General features: G+C 43.6%; 1 protein-coding gene across 1 annotated transcript in view; it reads left to right on the forward strand.

The window, feature by feature from the left end:
• Window positions 1–2,383: 2,383 nt before the first annotated feature.
• Window positions 2,384–14,851, forward strand: part of LOC311381365 (SH3 and cysteine-rich domain-containing protein 2-like) — a gene marked incomplete at both ends in the record, with an annotated part of 16,733 nt that continues 4,265 nt past the window's right edge. Inside the window, 6 exons of the mRNA XM_084488451.1 lie at window positions 2,384–2,470; window positions 7,324–7,687; window positions 9,406–9,500; window positions 10,894–10,978; window positions 12,375–12,490; window positions 14,089–14,177. Of these exons, the coding sequence (XP_084344577.1) occupies window positions 2,384–2,470; window positions 7,324–7,687; window positions 9,406–9,500; window positions 10,894–10,978; window positions 12,375–12,490; window positions 14,089–14,177 (836 nt within the window). The remainder of the gene's footprint in view (window positions 2,471–7,323; window positions 7,688–9,405; window positions 9,501–10,893; window positions 10,979–12,374; window positions 12,491–14,088; window positions 14,178–14,851) is intronic.

Below are 14,851 nucleotides of genomic sequence, written 5' to 3' on the forward strand. Positions count from 1 at the left end.
TCGTCATGTGCATGCGCAGAATCACTAGGTAGCAAAATCTGATGGGTAGCAGAAATTGGCAGTACACCTGTTCTAACCGCGGCTGTTTCCCAATGTGAAGGCTGCAGCCTTGCTAGAACGCTTCCTTGAGAGTCGCGTCCTATGGAGATGAGGCAAGAGTACTGGCTAGTGGTGGCTCGTTCGCGAACAAATCAGTTCGAACAAACGACTCTTTAAAACGAACGAACGATCGTTCGTTCTCCGAGACTCGACTCCCAGCTCCACCCACTAGTCGCTGAGTCACGCTGACCCGCGAGTCGCCGTTCGTTCACTGACTGTGTTTAGCGGTGAAGACTCGAGGACTGAGAAGTCACGAGAGCCAGCCGGGCAACAACATCCCGATTCCGAACATGAAGCACTCCTCAGCTAAAAGGAACTTAGTTAATGTTGTGTTGATTGATGACCATTTGCACCATTGCACGATCGTGATTCGTTTGAGAATGAGAACGAGGGAGGAGCTGAGTCTGACCGACTCGGCTGAGAACGTGCATTCGCGATTCGTTTGAACGAGAACGAGGGAGGAGCAGAGTCTGACCAACTCAGTGACTGAGAATCATGATTCACCGCTACCGGAAATGCGAACGAACGAACGACTCTTCTTGGCGAACTGACCGATGCGAACTGATTCATTCAAACGAATCATGAAATCCACCACTACTGCTGGCTAGAGTGCTGCCTAGTGATTGTAGCGTTCAGAGTTTGGAACGACTTGCTAGTGTGGAAGCGCTTCCGCTTCCGCTTTTTAATGCGCCAGTGGTAAATATTGTAATATTTTAATTGTTGTAATTGTTATTGGGTACAGTAGTTTGTTTAAACACCAGCTACGTTCATATTAAAACAAATCAATCCATGTTAAATACAGCCTATCATTACTTTGCAAAAACTTTGAAAAGAATCGCACAGGTCTTTAAGCTTAATTGTTTTAATTTACATGATTAATCTATAAAAAGCAATACGTCACAAATATTTTTGAAAACGTTCAAATAACTTAACTTGTGTGAAGCAATGTTTTAAATACCCCGCGTAGCATGTGAATACAAAGGATTGTGGGGATTTTGGCTCGTTGAGGATCCATCGATGCATCCTTGAAAAATCTCGGAATTCTCAAAAACAACGGACGCGAATTTCCGAGTGTTCTCAACATTGGAACAGTGCTTGTCGGCGTTCTATGACGTGGCGTCCTTAAGGGCGGCCGTTGAGCATGCTTCCTTCACATTGGAAACAACACAATAAGAGTCGTAGTTATTTCTCTTACCTAATGTGCCTTGTATGTTAAGAGGTATTTATTGTTGTCTATTGCCTTGATTTATGTAAATGAATCAGCCTTCAATAAAAAAAAATAAAAAAAAAAAATAAGAGTCGTTCCAAAGTAGAAGACTTCCGTTGAGAAGGATCTCTTCCTGAACCAAATTTTATAAATGTAGGTTACGTTCGTAATGTATTAAAATTGTAATAGCCTACATTATGTGTAGGCCTACGCATAATCCAAATCTGATTACGTTAATGATCCCAGGCAGAAAATGGCTAATAATAAATGTGTAATAAACTAAAAACCTTCTTTTTTTTTTACACCTACATTTGCCATTTACAAACGGGTGATTATTTTCGTCTGATTTAAGGTGATTGAAAATAGCAGCCGTTTAATTAATTAATTTATTTATAAAACATGTTGAATGCGCTCAACGCTCTTTGTTCTTTACCGCATATTCGACCCTGGTTACTGTCACATCAGATTGGTACGGTCCTCATCATCACAAGCCACACCTACGTGGACCGACTGGTATCTGACTCGGTTGTAAAACTGCTCCAATCACGTCCATCATACACACGGGAAGGCGTGCTTTAGTTGGGGTTAAATTAAATATATTGCTGGGTCTATAGACCTACAGACAATACCATCATATTCTGGTATTTTTCTTATTTTATTGTGCACGACTGGCAGTTTCTTTTTTGACAACTGCAGGGTGGACAATCTGGATCTTACTGATCTTAAATGTTGGCTTTTAACTTCAACGCGCCGGGTCAGCCTTCTCTGTATTATGCTTATCCTCACCTAACCTAAGTTGGACACCTGCAGTGCATTTCTGTTGTGCCTTTTCGACCTTTTGGACATCACAGTTCACGGCGCGGGGGCACAGATGGCCACAGAAGCCGTGCTCCACGTTAGCGCGCTCATCACTTTGATGTGAATAGCCTAACTGTGGCACGTGCTGTCCACCTTGCATGGAGAACAAACTGCACGCTCTTCCTCAACAACGACCACGAAAGCTGTTTCACGTTGTGCGCTTTTAAGGTTAGCCTACGGGTTGACAGAAAAACACGGACTTACTTGACACATTTGGTGATGACGGAAATTAACGAGATGGAGAATGACTCGCAACTCCAGCGCTGTCCGAGCACTATACTATCCATTCAGCCGGTATCCACAAAGGTAGGCTACAACAAGTAACGTTACATTTGGTGTTGGGTTTTTGTCCTTGGCTAGCTACATGAAATAAAAATGGTCTGCATTTAATTTAAAATGGGTAAGCCTTTTTCAGGACGTGCGTTCAACTTTATGTTGTTATAGTTCATCGATTATTAACAAATTAATTATCTGTAATTGTATCATATTATATATATATGAATTTAACTATCGAATGATATAGCCACACACAACATTAAAGTAACTCTTGAGAGCGTCGTGCGTCACTATTATTATTTAACACTCTTACGTCATATGATGTCAGCTGCTCCGTCCACCTATCCATCATTTAGCCTACCCCGGGTGTTCACATCACACCCCGGCATTAACATATTCATTCATTAAGCCTATTGACAATGCATTAGAACGGACGGCAATGAGATACCTTTCCTGTGTTTGTGAACATAAGTTTAAGAGCTCTCATTAGAATGACTATAGCTCAGCTTTTCAAAGTGCCAACGCATTGGGGTTTTCCAAATCAACCAAGTTTTAGGCTTTTTTTTAACTTAATTGTTTTATAACAACAAAAAAACAGTATGGTGTGACTCTGTGTAGCACACCTATCTACATCTCTTACACACCATTTGCATCCTCGTATAACATCCAATGAGTGCGCTCATGCCTAGTAGCGCAACCAACAATGTCACCGTAGATCACAGACAACACAATGCTCTGCCGTCTGGATCTTCAATCACTCCCTTTGTCCCGCAGTTGACACTTGTTCTGCTGCGCCCATACCCAAAGGCTCAGAGACTAATTGATTTGAAACGGTGACCTTTAACCTAAAGTCGACTCTTGATTGACTGATCCTTGTCATCCATTGCTGAGGCAACAGGTTAGGTTATACATCAGTTGACGCTTCAATTTCAAACTATTGCCAAAAGCAAAAAAATCGTATTTTTTGCGGTTACACGGTTAATTCATGCCGACCTATAGTTCAAATCTATGGGTGGAACAATTTGTGTTTAGGGTGTTAATGGTCCAATGCAATTGTTAAGACCCCAGGAGAACAGGTCGGACAATCCCAGGAAATTAAAAGGCCTTGGAGGGAATTCTCTTCTAATAATAATACTCACTCTTGTAATCGATTGGCTTGTCTCTATTTAAAACTACTAATCAAGAAGCCAGCATCTTCTTGAGACGCAAACAAGGGATACGCTCTAATTTTCACCCGTCGTATCAGAGGTAATACGACGACCCCATGGCCTAGAGGCATTCTTATTTATGATTAGTGAAGGATGGCAGACACCAAGAGATGATCCGTGGATTGTTGCCTGTAGCAATACCCCTGAGATTGATAGCGGCAATAATATACAATAAAACAAAAGATGGTGATAGAGGAGTTGGGAGAATTACAAGAAGGGCCTTTTAATCTGTGATCTGTGGCTTGTTTGTTGCCACGGTTGAAAAAAGTGTAATTGAAGAGCAAATTAGATTGTCGAGAAGTGAGTACTTGCTCTGTTTTGATATCCTAGTTGTAGGTTTGTCAGGACAGATAAACTTGCTCTGTGTTGACGAAGTGTGACAAGTAAGCAAAGGTTTCCTTTTTTTTGATCAGATGTAACACCATTTACCTTACCAACATGAATAACAAAAAATTACTTTTTCAGAGTAATTTCAGTGTTTTTGTTGTGTTTTCAGAGGGTAGTACATTTTTTTTTGTTTGTGTGTGTTTTAGCGAATGTGCAAACAGAGAAATGTCATAGCGCAAGCGATGAGCACTGTGTGTGCGTGTGCCTCTCGTCGTGTCTCATACTCTACTATGAACTCCTATGAATCTGCATTTCTCCAATGCATATCAAGGAGCTTCAGCAGGAATTGATCTTTCTGATTCTGAAATGAATCCGTTGCAGCCATCATGTCCCCCTCATATTCAAAAAGGGGACTTCGTACATGTCACTCACTGAAGAACAAAAAGATAGATAGAGATTGGCGAGTTGCGATGCCCTAATTAATTACGATGAGAAGATGTGCCCTTAAAATGATCAAATATGAGGTTTTAACTTTGAGAATATTGATACCATACTTATATTGTTCATATACTTCAATATAATGACCCTATTTCAAAAACATCTCAGGATATGTACTTATCAATATTGTGTAGAATTCCCCATAATTATAATTTTTCCATGTGGCCCAGCCCTATGTTCAGGTAGACCTGCTGAAGAAAGAGAATGGAATGAGGACCTCTTCACAGAGCAATACTGCTGAAGCCTGTCACTACTTTAGGGCCTGGAGGTCTATGATTGGACGTTCTGTTTGAAATTATCTAGTGACTCATGGAACAGGCAGCCATACGGACCACATTAGTTTATAAATCAACATGACAATCCCAGACTGGATGATAGTGTGACATTTACATTAGTATTTATTACACCTCATTCACCGACTGGTCTTCACATGGGAGGCGAAATGCAGTCACACACTTAACACAATAAACAGAAACAGGTCTAATGTCTCAACGTGCTAATGATTTTGCGTGGGTTTTTATTTCTACTGAAATGTGTGAAGGGATTTGTACATTAAAACTGGAATCCACGTGCTCCTTGATAGAGGATGAATCTCCAGTGCATTTGACAAGGTGCATTTTTGTATTTCAACATAATTTGCCAATAGTTGAGTGGTTTGGCGGCTATAGAAAGGTTTTGAAGAGCCGTTCAATCTGTCGATGCTGATTGGCTCCTGTCGTTATGGGCGCGCACAGAGCAGACCTGCTGCCGTGTGTCTCAGAGAGATGAGTGCCCCTCATCATCATGGAAGCCAGCCAAAGAAAGTATAGAAGTCAATGTCCCAGACGTAAAATGACCAAGCACTGTGACTACAATGCAAGAACGCCCATCCAAAATGCTCAGTTGAACATTGGTAAATGGCCTGCATTTATACAGAGCTTTTCAGACCAGTGACAGCCACTCAAAGCACAATTATTAGTATCCCTTTACAATAAGGGTACAGTAATTGATGGTATTCATGGTATGTACAGTATTAATGTATACATTATTTAATGGGGTGTTAGGGTTAACCCTAATTAACACTCAACCCAACTATTGGTTCAAATTCACCCATTAATACAGAGACAAGCAAGGCGACAGCCAGGTATTCTAGAGCGGTGAGGGTTAGGTGTCTTGCTCAGGTACACCTTGTCTTCGGTTAGGAGGAGCCTGGGATCAAACCGGGAACCTTCCGTCTGCCCGCTCTACCTCCCGAGCCAAGAGGCAATGGCATTCATTCAATTTATTTTCATGAGTTAAAAAATAAAAGTAAGGAATACTATATTATTTTTGAGGATGTAGGGCTATTAGTTATATAATTCAATTAAAGTATGTGTCTGTCATTACATGTTTCATCAAAGCCCAGAAGGAATAGTGACGCATCATTACCATACCCAATTTTGTTATAAAAACGAATTATGATTAGAAATTATACTTCACAAAGGGAAAGAACATAATTGGTAGGTATATTTTAATGCTATGACCCTCTTTTGGACAATTTGACATGTTGGTTCGAATTCATGAGCATATTGTGTAAAAAAACAGCCCTCATGCCTAATAATAATACATTATCATAGCATTCTGCCGTGATGAACAGACAAGTCACGTACCATAGTTCAGTTGATTTCTGCCTCCCTCCCACACACACACACACACACACACACACACACACACTGTAGTACAGGGGGCCTGTGATCATGCAATGTGCAGAGTGGACAGAGTCAGACGGACGGACAGATTGGATAGACACACACACATGTCTGTGGCATACCAATCATCTGTCCACCAGTCTGTCTTCTGTTGATGTATTCCTCCCACTAGGGACAGTTTAACACACATACACACATACACACACACACACACACACACCTTCCCCCCTATTGTCACTGCACATCATGTTAACAAATATCCAGCCCGTTAGGCCTAAACTAGCAACTACCAGGCGACATGTAGCCTTATCAGATTAACGTTGGGTGTATGAGGAACTGGCAGCACTTCTCAAGGCTGACAGTTGTAAAGATGTGCTATCTTTGCTTCTTGATTGGCCAGTCGATGCAGCTAATAAGGCACAATCAAGGCTTGTCACGGCAGTAGACTCCAGGAGGATAATGGCCTAATGCCTACTATGCAATTTTGTCTGCCCGTAGTGCACCAGAGGCGTGCGTGCTTGTGTGTTTGTCTGCGCGTATAATCTCATGGTTGCCCGGACATTAGCGCAGGTCAGTGCAGCAGCATGGCATGATGATGATGGCCTTCCGTCAGGCCCAGAGTGGCCAAAATAATAGTGCTTATTTTGTTATTAGGATTTACGATAGATTCATTGGTGATAGAGGACCGTCCTGTCACGTTTCATCACCAAGGCGCCTCAGCCAGCCAGCCTCATCATGAAGATCCCCTTCACATGCAGCCGTTAACGGTCTGTATAGCCGGGGGTGCTGTCAAAGGAGCAGGCCTATCGTCCCTGACTGGGGACAAACAAACACGACCCCATTCAACATAATTGCTAAGGAATTAAGGTTGAGCCTTGGCCCAAGGGGGTCCTGGTAGGTCTGTTTTTATTGTGTTGTTTTTCCGATAAGATATTATATTGTGTTAGTCATTTTTCTCCCACAGGTGTAAAGATCACAGCACACTGTGTTGTTTATTGCTGCCGGTGTTTCATTCGCGTGCACTTGTTGTTCTCTCTTTCAATTCTTCTATGTACTTTACTTCCTATGTGTGCCTGTGCATTCGTCTGTTTGTGTATGTGTATGTGTCTGCGTGTGTGTGTGTATGTGTGCGTGTGTGTGTGTGTGTGTGTGCATGTGCGCATGTGTGCGCGTGCGTGCGCAGCTCCAGAGACTGAAGCGCTCCTTGTCCTTCAAGACAATCATGCGCAGCAAGAGCGTGGAGAACTTCTTCCAGAGGTCCAACAGCGACGCCCGTCTGCCGCCGGACTTCATCACCGAGGCGCCGTCGCCTTCGCCCTACTCGCCGGCGCCGCTGCAGCGGCCCGCCTCCCCGCTCGCCAACGACCGCTCGCCGTCCCTCTCGCCGTCGCTAAGCCCGAACCCCTCCCTCTGCTCCCACTCCCCCTCCCTCAGCCCGTCGCTGTCCAGCGCCGCCAGGGCCCCGGGGCCACAGATAACGCACTCCTTCCAGGAGCATGTGTTCCGCAAGCCCACCAGCTGCCAGCACTGCAAGCACATGATTGTGGGTAAGGCGTACCTACCAGGCCATGCCGGCGCCTATGGTTATTTTTTCTTTTCTTTTTTCTAGCCCGAGTGCTGCCCTGTCTGTCTGTTTGGGTTTGTTGTTCTATCGTGATGTGGGGCTTCGTCCGTTGTTCACTTTTCACTGTGGTTGTGCGTGCCGGTGTTGAGATCGCTAGTATTTGACATGTGTAAAGAGAAAGAGGAGCTAGGGGACGGGTGCAAGAATGCTGGAGGCTACGGCAGACATTAACTTTACTTCCAGGTCCAATGTCATTAATGGCTTTTAGTCTCATTCACTTGAGAGGTTCATGTGGCCTTGGTCAGTGAGAAAAGCACACATCTCCCTCTTTGAATAAAAAAAGGCATTCATGTGCCATGTGATTAGACTTTGCACACCAACACAGCCCTGTAACTCTCAAGAAAATGTTAGCACAACTTTTGCTGTGTTATAGTGCAGTATGCACTGTATGTGTGTGTGTCTGTGTGCAGGGGAGCTTTGATGAAGTGTGTGGTTTGCATGAAGGTCATCGGAGCATCCTATAATGTTTAATCTACTTCCTGTCATCATGATTAATTACAGGTCCCATTTGAATAATTATTTTTTTAGTTTCAGTGCCTCTGCATGCACTTTCATGTTGCTTTATGGGCCTAGATACAACAGTTGTTGCTTTCCCTTGCTTTTGCTCCTTTCGTTCCTGTTCTTACCGTCATCATCATCCTCGCGGTGTTATAGTGGTGGTACATGGAACTGTGTTCATGTTATCTAGAAAGCCTAATGAGATCAGAGGACTGATCAGATGATGTTCTACTCCTAACAATTAACTACTCCTCGGTAATATATTATTATAGTAATAATAGTTGCAGAACATAGATAGATAGATAGGAGTATATATAAATAGATGATTTATTTTTTATGTGGGCCTTTTTAAATCTTAATCACATCTAAATCATATTAGTGGCATTGATTATTACTTTCTGTGCGTTTAACGGTGCTTATTGTGGTGTTGTTCTCCAATCCCTGTAAATATTTTCTGGGTGTGTGAATGTGTGTCAGCCGCTGTTCATTTCCTATGTTGCTGAAAAATCACCCACCAGCAGAGACATAGATCAGCGTCTATGGTAATTGACTTTAATGACTTTAACTGTATAACTTGCCTTAGACACAGCCCAATATAGCCGTCAACATCAACAAAATAAGTCATTTGAGCTGGATGAAAGTGAATCAACACTGTGTCTGTATGGTGTTTTCCAGTGTGGACACCATTCCAAGTCGATAACTCTGGGTATTTAAAAACTACAAACCAAGAAATTGATAAACAAAAGCTGTGTTTTACCACTTAATGTGAAAACACTGTGTCTCTAATCATCCGAGAAAAATACAATTGCAATATAATGTCCAAAATTTTGTTTTAATTGAAGCGTCTCTGTGTTTATACTGTGTGTGTGTGTGTGTGTGTTTTGTAAGCAGAGACATTTATTATCAAGCTCTTGCTCACCGTGCCAAACATCACAAAAACTGGTATGGGACTTAACCACCACCGGGAGACGCCTGTCGATATCCGAGATCATTGTGGTTTATTGCATTTGTATCATCCTCATTCACTCACTGGCCTTGTGACTCACATGGAGTGAGTCACAAGGCCACCCTGGGAAAGGGGATGATCTCTCTCTCTCTCTGTCTCACCTCTGATCTCGCCCTCTTGTCTCTGTTGTTCATCAGGTAACTCCAAACAAGCCCTTCGCTGCAGGACCTGCAAGATCGCAGCTCACCTGTGGTGCACGTCGGAATTATCTCAGCAGCTGTGTCATGGAAAGGTGCGTCTTTTTGCCCACGCTTGCAACCACGTGCACTATGCACCTGGTGACACGTGCACCAGCGCTCACAAAACACATGCACTTTAACCATGAACTAGGACACACACACACACACACACACACCATGCTTGCAAAAATACTAACTACACTTACACACGTAAGACTCCACATGGCCAGGTGGGCAGGGGCTTACGTCCATTAAATGTTGCATTAAATGTTATTTATTATTTCAATGTTTTCCACCAGTAAAAGGTGTTCGTGTCCGTGGAGTGAACAGCACATAGGTCCCCTTAGGGGGCTTAGACAGCTATTGTTGTTCATAAAAACACACATTCGACTCCCGACAAGCCATCCTGTTGCATGGGCAGGCAGAAGGGATCACTTCAATGCACCAGCCTCCTCACAGCTCACTCTCTACGTGCTTTGTTCAGTAACCTTGAGGCGGGGGAGGAAAACATACCCGTTGGCGCACACAGTGTCACATTTACTCTCAAGTGTTTTGGGAATACAAGACGTTAAAATATGACCTTAAAATATGTGATACATAGACTACACAGCGCCACTTATTTTATATGAATATCTCCTTACAGCCAAGATAGAGATTGCTTATTGGTAAGGCTGGATGGCGCTGAGGATTTTGATTACAGCCAATGTCATAATTCTCTGGAACCGGCCTGCAACACCAGCTGACAATCAGAGACTCTGAAAGAAACCTCATCATCATCATCATCATCATCATCATCATCATCACGTTGTATTCATGCTCAGGCTTGGCTTGACTGCCACATGAAACGTATTTACTAGATTCTGAAAGAGGAAGTGTGAGGAAGATGATGTGTGTGTGTGTGTGTTTGATTACAGTAAATTTACCAATAGGATTTTATCAAAGGTTTGACGACCAACAGAAAAAGCGCTAAAAATCATGGATCAACAGCATGTTGTTTCCTCAATGCATTCCTTCTGGACCCATAGCTTAAACCCAAGTTGTACCAAAGGAAAAGTGATAGCGTCAATCAAAACTGTCACTGTGCTTAACTTCTTGTTAAAATAACAAATGATTTTACCCGTGCATTGGCGTACTTGCACAACAACGTCTGGCGCCCCTAGCTTCTCATCACGTTAATGGTTGACATGTGGTCACAATGCGTGAGGTATCCATGACCTGCACATTGAGAGAGTCCTCTTGTCCAGCGCGCATCATTGAGCAAGCTATTTGTGCTTGCAGAAAATCCAGTTTTAACCAATACGAATAACACAACCTGGTTAATGGCCTTCAATGGCTGCTCTGTAGCAGAAGCACCTTGTCTCAAAGCGCACACCTTTAAACAAAAGATTTATGGGAACCGCAAAATGTGTGAGTGTATAATTACAGTTTCTCCTCGCTGTCCATTAGTCTGGAGCGTTCAAGAGAAACTTCACATCGCCCATGCTCATCAACGACCAACTGGCCGTCGTCAAGGAGGCCCAGCCCAGCCAAGGTAAGGCTGTGTGTGTGTGTGTGTGTGTGTGTGTGTGTGTGTGTGTGTGTGTGTGTGTGTGTGTGTGTGTGTGTGTGTGTGTGTGTGTGTGTGTGTGTGTGTGTGTGTGTGTGTGTGTGTGTGTGTGTGTTTGTGTGTAGGTGTGTGTAAATTTGACTCAATTATTCCAGACATCATAATGACCGATAAGGTTCTTGTTTGTGTGGAAATGATGTTTCAATGTACAATGTGTGTTTTACTGTATTGCTTTGCATGTAGCAATGTGTGTGAATGTGTGTGCGTGTGCATACTGTATGTATGTAGGCATGTATGTTTGTTTGTGTGTGCTTACGCTAACTTGTCACAGTAAGCTGTGTCGGACATTATCCTTGCGGGCAAAATAAATGGAGCTCCTTCTCAATTTTTTGCAGTTTAAACTTGTCCTACAGCGCTGAGGAAACCAGCGATGTTAGTTTCTTGACTGGAGGGAAACCTCAAGCACATGTTGCTCTGCAGGTACACACGTTGACGCAGCAGCCTGGTTCTCTGGTTCGGGTATCTAGGGTCTGACCTTTAACGAGGGAAAACGAACATTGTGTGCACAGTGGTAATGTGTTGCCATGAACAATCTGAATACATTAGCGGTCTAGGTTTTATTTTGGCCCGTGCTTATTCTTTATTTTTAGGGCCCATTTCTATCCGAATCCCTGATTTAATCTTTGACTTTGCTTCAATGGCATTCTAAAAAATCGATAAAAAAAAATATATTCAATCGCCCAAAAGAATGTCCTCCTCCTCCTGACTCATCCGACCGCACATTAACATCCATGTTATTTTGGACCAATGATCTTTTTGGCGATGACAGGAAGTCAAGCAGCACGAAGACATATTTAACCGTCCTCCTCGGTCCTTATGGTTCTCTCCTGTTTTAAGTGGGCCACTCTGGGTCTTTGGTGCTGTGTGATCTAAATATAGCGGGTCCTGAGAGGCAAGGAGAACAATAGTCACAGTGTACAGTGTTCAACTTCAACGCCTCCTGTACTTTTAGAAATGTGTGGGTTCACGTAATGAGTGTGTTTACAGTACGCAGGAAGGCTAGCCATTACTGTGTGTGTGTGTGTGTGTGTGTGTGTGTGTGTGTGTGTGTGCGCACACACGTGTTTGCACGTGTGCCTGTGTCTGAATGTAAACGAAGTGCATGCATTTGTGTAGCGTGTGTGCATGTACAAAAATCATACCTCTGTGTGTGTGTGTGTGTGTGTGTGTGTGTGTGTGTGTGTGCGTGTGCGTGCATTAGCATGGCGTGTGTACATACGTGACCCAAATGAGTCTGTTTGTTTTGCAGTGTGTGTGTGTGTGTGTGTGTGTGTGTGTGTGTCGTTGTGCACCCATTGTGTGGGTTTCTGTGTGCTTTCAGAGGCTGGGCGCGCGCGTCTAGATCCTGTGTACGCCGCTTTACGCTACGGGACGTCGCTGGCACAGATGAGCCGCCCGAGTTTTGGCAGCATGTCAGAGTCACCCACCCGCAGCCCGGTATGATGTCAACGCCCCCTCTTGTGGGCGGGGCCAGGGGACTATGGGAACCTGTCAGTTGACAATCCCACACGGGGGACGTCAAGCTTAGAACCAGACGTGTGACGTCTGAAGAGACGAGACAAAGCACCGATTCTGTTCCGGGCAGTATTTACTCCATGGTAGCAGCAAACCACTGGTCCTGTTTGAGGCTCACATCTGAGGACACATCCATATGTATGTGGCCAGCCATTTCAGACTTAAGTAGGCATTTGAAATCCTCCAGTGCAAATATAGTATTTGCAATCATGGAAATGATTGGACAGACAGGACAGGAGCCAAACTATATTATTTAGAGTCACAGACACATTTACTAATGTTTACATTCAGCTTAAGGCTCCTACCCACTAGGCTACTAAGCCCCCAATAATGAGTGTGTAATCTCTGTCTGTGAGAGGGGGGGGGGGGGGGGGGGGCAGGGGAAGAGCAGCGGAACCATCAGACAGAAGTTGCCACTGATTGTCGTGTCGTTGTACGTTTGATATTATTATTGGACCCGACCTGTGTAGTGTCGGAGGTACAGAGACTGAAGTCAGAGTGATTACGGTGGCAACAGCCACTGGGAAAAAACAAGCGGCCCATTACTTGAAACGGATGACTCGGGATTAATTTGTTGACAATCAGACACAAACCCAGGCTTTGTCTTCCGTTCAATTTGAAATGGCTTTAACTGCTGCTTAACTTTTACCAAAGCAACCAACCCTATTGTCTAGCAAAAACACAGGGTTGAATCAGAATGAATGCACGGTTCATTAGTGACTTGTCAATGAATCCGGCAGCTATTACACAAACACACCTTGCAGACCTCATCCCTGTCTAAAGGGGGGGTTGACGGCCCCGTTACGTCCTTGCGGACCCTCCTTGCGTCCACCGCAGGTGCCTGACGTGCGCCTCCCAAAATTTGTAACCTTGCGTCGAGGCGACGCAGAAGCAAGGGCTGTGATCGATGCGCTCACTAAAACCCGACGCAGAACCAAAACAGGTTCACCACTGTGTCGAAACGTCTGCGTGGTCCCTGCGTTGCGTCGACGTGGAACCATAAGCAGCCATTAAGTAGAGTAGACATATTCCCGTGGGATTTGGCATTAGTTCTCAGAGGAGAAAGAGCAGATAATCAGAGTCTTCATGTGTGTCCCCCCCACATGTTCCCAGTCTCCTCGTGGGGTGTTGACCACTGTCTGGACGGCAAAGACTGAGTGTCAAGACCTGTCATGTCGGAGACGGCCCGTAAAGTCACATAGTGGGCAGCTGCCTTCACACACTCACGCTCTCTATCTTTCTCTCTCACTCACTCACTCTCTCTCTCAATCTCTCTCTCTCTCTCTCTCTCTTTCTCGCTCACTACCTTACTCACTCACTCTCCTACTCACTCACACACACACCGTACAGAAGAAGAGGAGAGCAATCAGTTACTATAAATACCATTGTTCTGTGCAGCGAAGAAGATGTACAGATTTGTAATGATATCCCTCCTGAATAATCAGAAGATAAATGACCTCCACTACACATACACAAAAACACACACAGTGATGTACTTCCCGTCTTTATTCTTCTTCAAGGGGGAAGGAGGAGGTGAGGAGAGGGAACAGAGACAGTACAGTATGGAGGAAGAACTGACTCAGGAGACCGGGGGTAAAATAAATGCTTTGTGTGTGTGTGTTAATGTTGTATTTGATTACTTGTGCTGCTGTGTACATTTTTATGTATTTACCCATAATGCTTATTCTGCCTTTACCTGCATTAATATGTGTGCATATTTATTGTGTGTTGGTGTGCTTGCAAATGTATAGGCATGTGTGTGTGTGTGGGCGGTGTGTGTGTGCTTGTGCGTATGCAGGTGTGTGTGTGTGTGTGTGTGTGTGTGTGTGTGCAATCTTCGTTGCGTGTGCATGAGTAACATGTGGCTATGCCACATAACTTGAAGACATACAACCATGCATGGCAGGTTTTAACACCAATAGAAGAAGGTTTTAACACAATAGAAGAAGGTTTTAACACCAATAGAAGGTTTTAACACAATAGAAGGTTTTAACACCAATAGAAGAAGGTTTTAACACAATAGAAGAAGGTTTTAACACCAATAGAAGAAGGTTTTAACACAATAGAAGAAGGTTTTAACACAATAGAAGAAGGTTTTAACACAATAGAAGGTTTTAACACAATAGAAGGTTTTAACACAATAGAAGAAGGTTTTAACACCAATAGAAGAAGGTTTTAACACCAATAGAAGAAGGTTTTAACACAATAGAAGAAGGTTTTAACACAATAGAAGAAGGTTTTAACACAATAGAAGAAGGTTTTAACACCAATAGAAGAAGGTTT

Source organism: Micromesistius poutassou (assembly GCF_964030765.1).
Source record: "Micromesistius poutassou genome assembly, chromosome: 1".
In the NCBI taxonomy this organism is placed as follows: domain Eukaryota; kingdom Metazoa; phylum Chordata; class Actinopteri; order Gadiformes; family Gadidae; genus Micromesistius; species Micromesistius poutassou.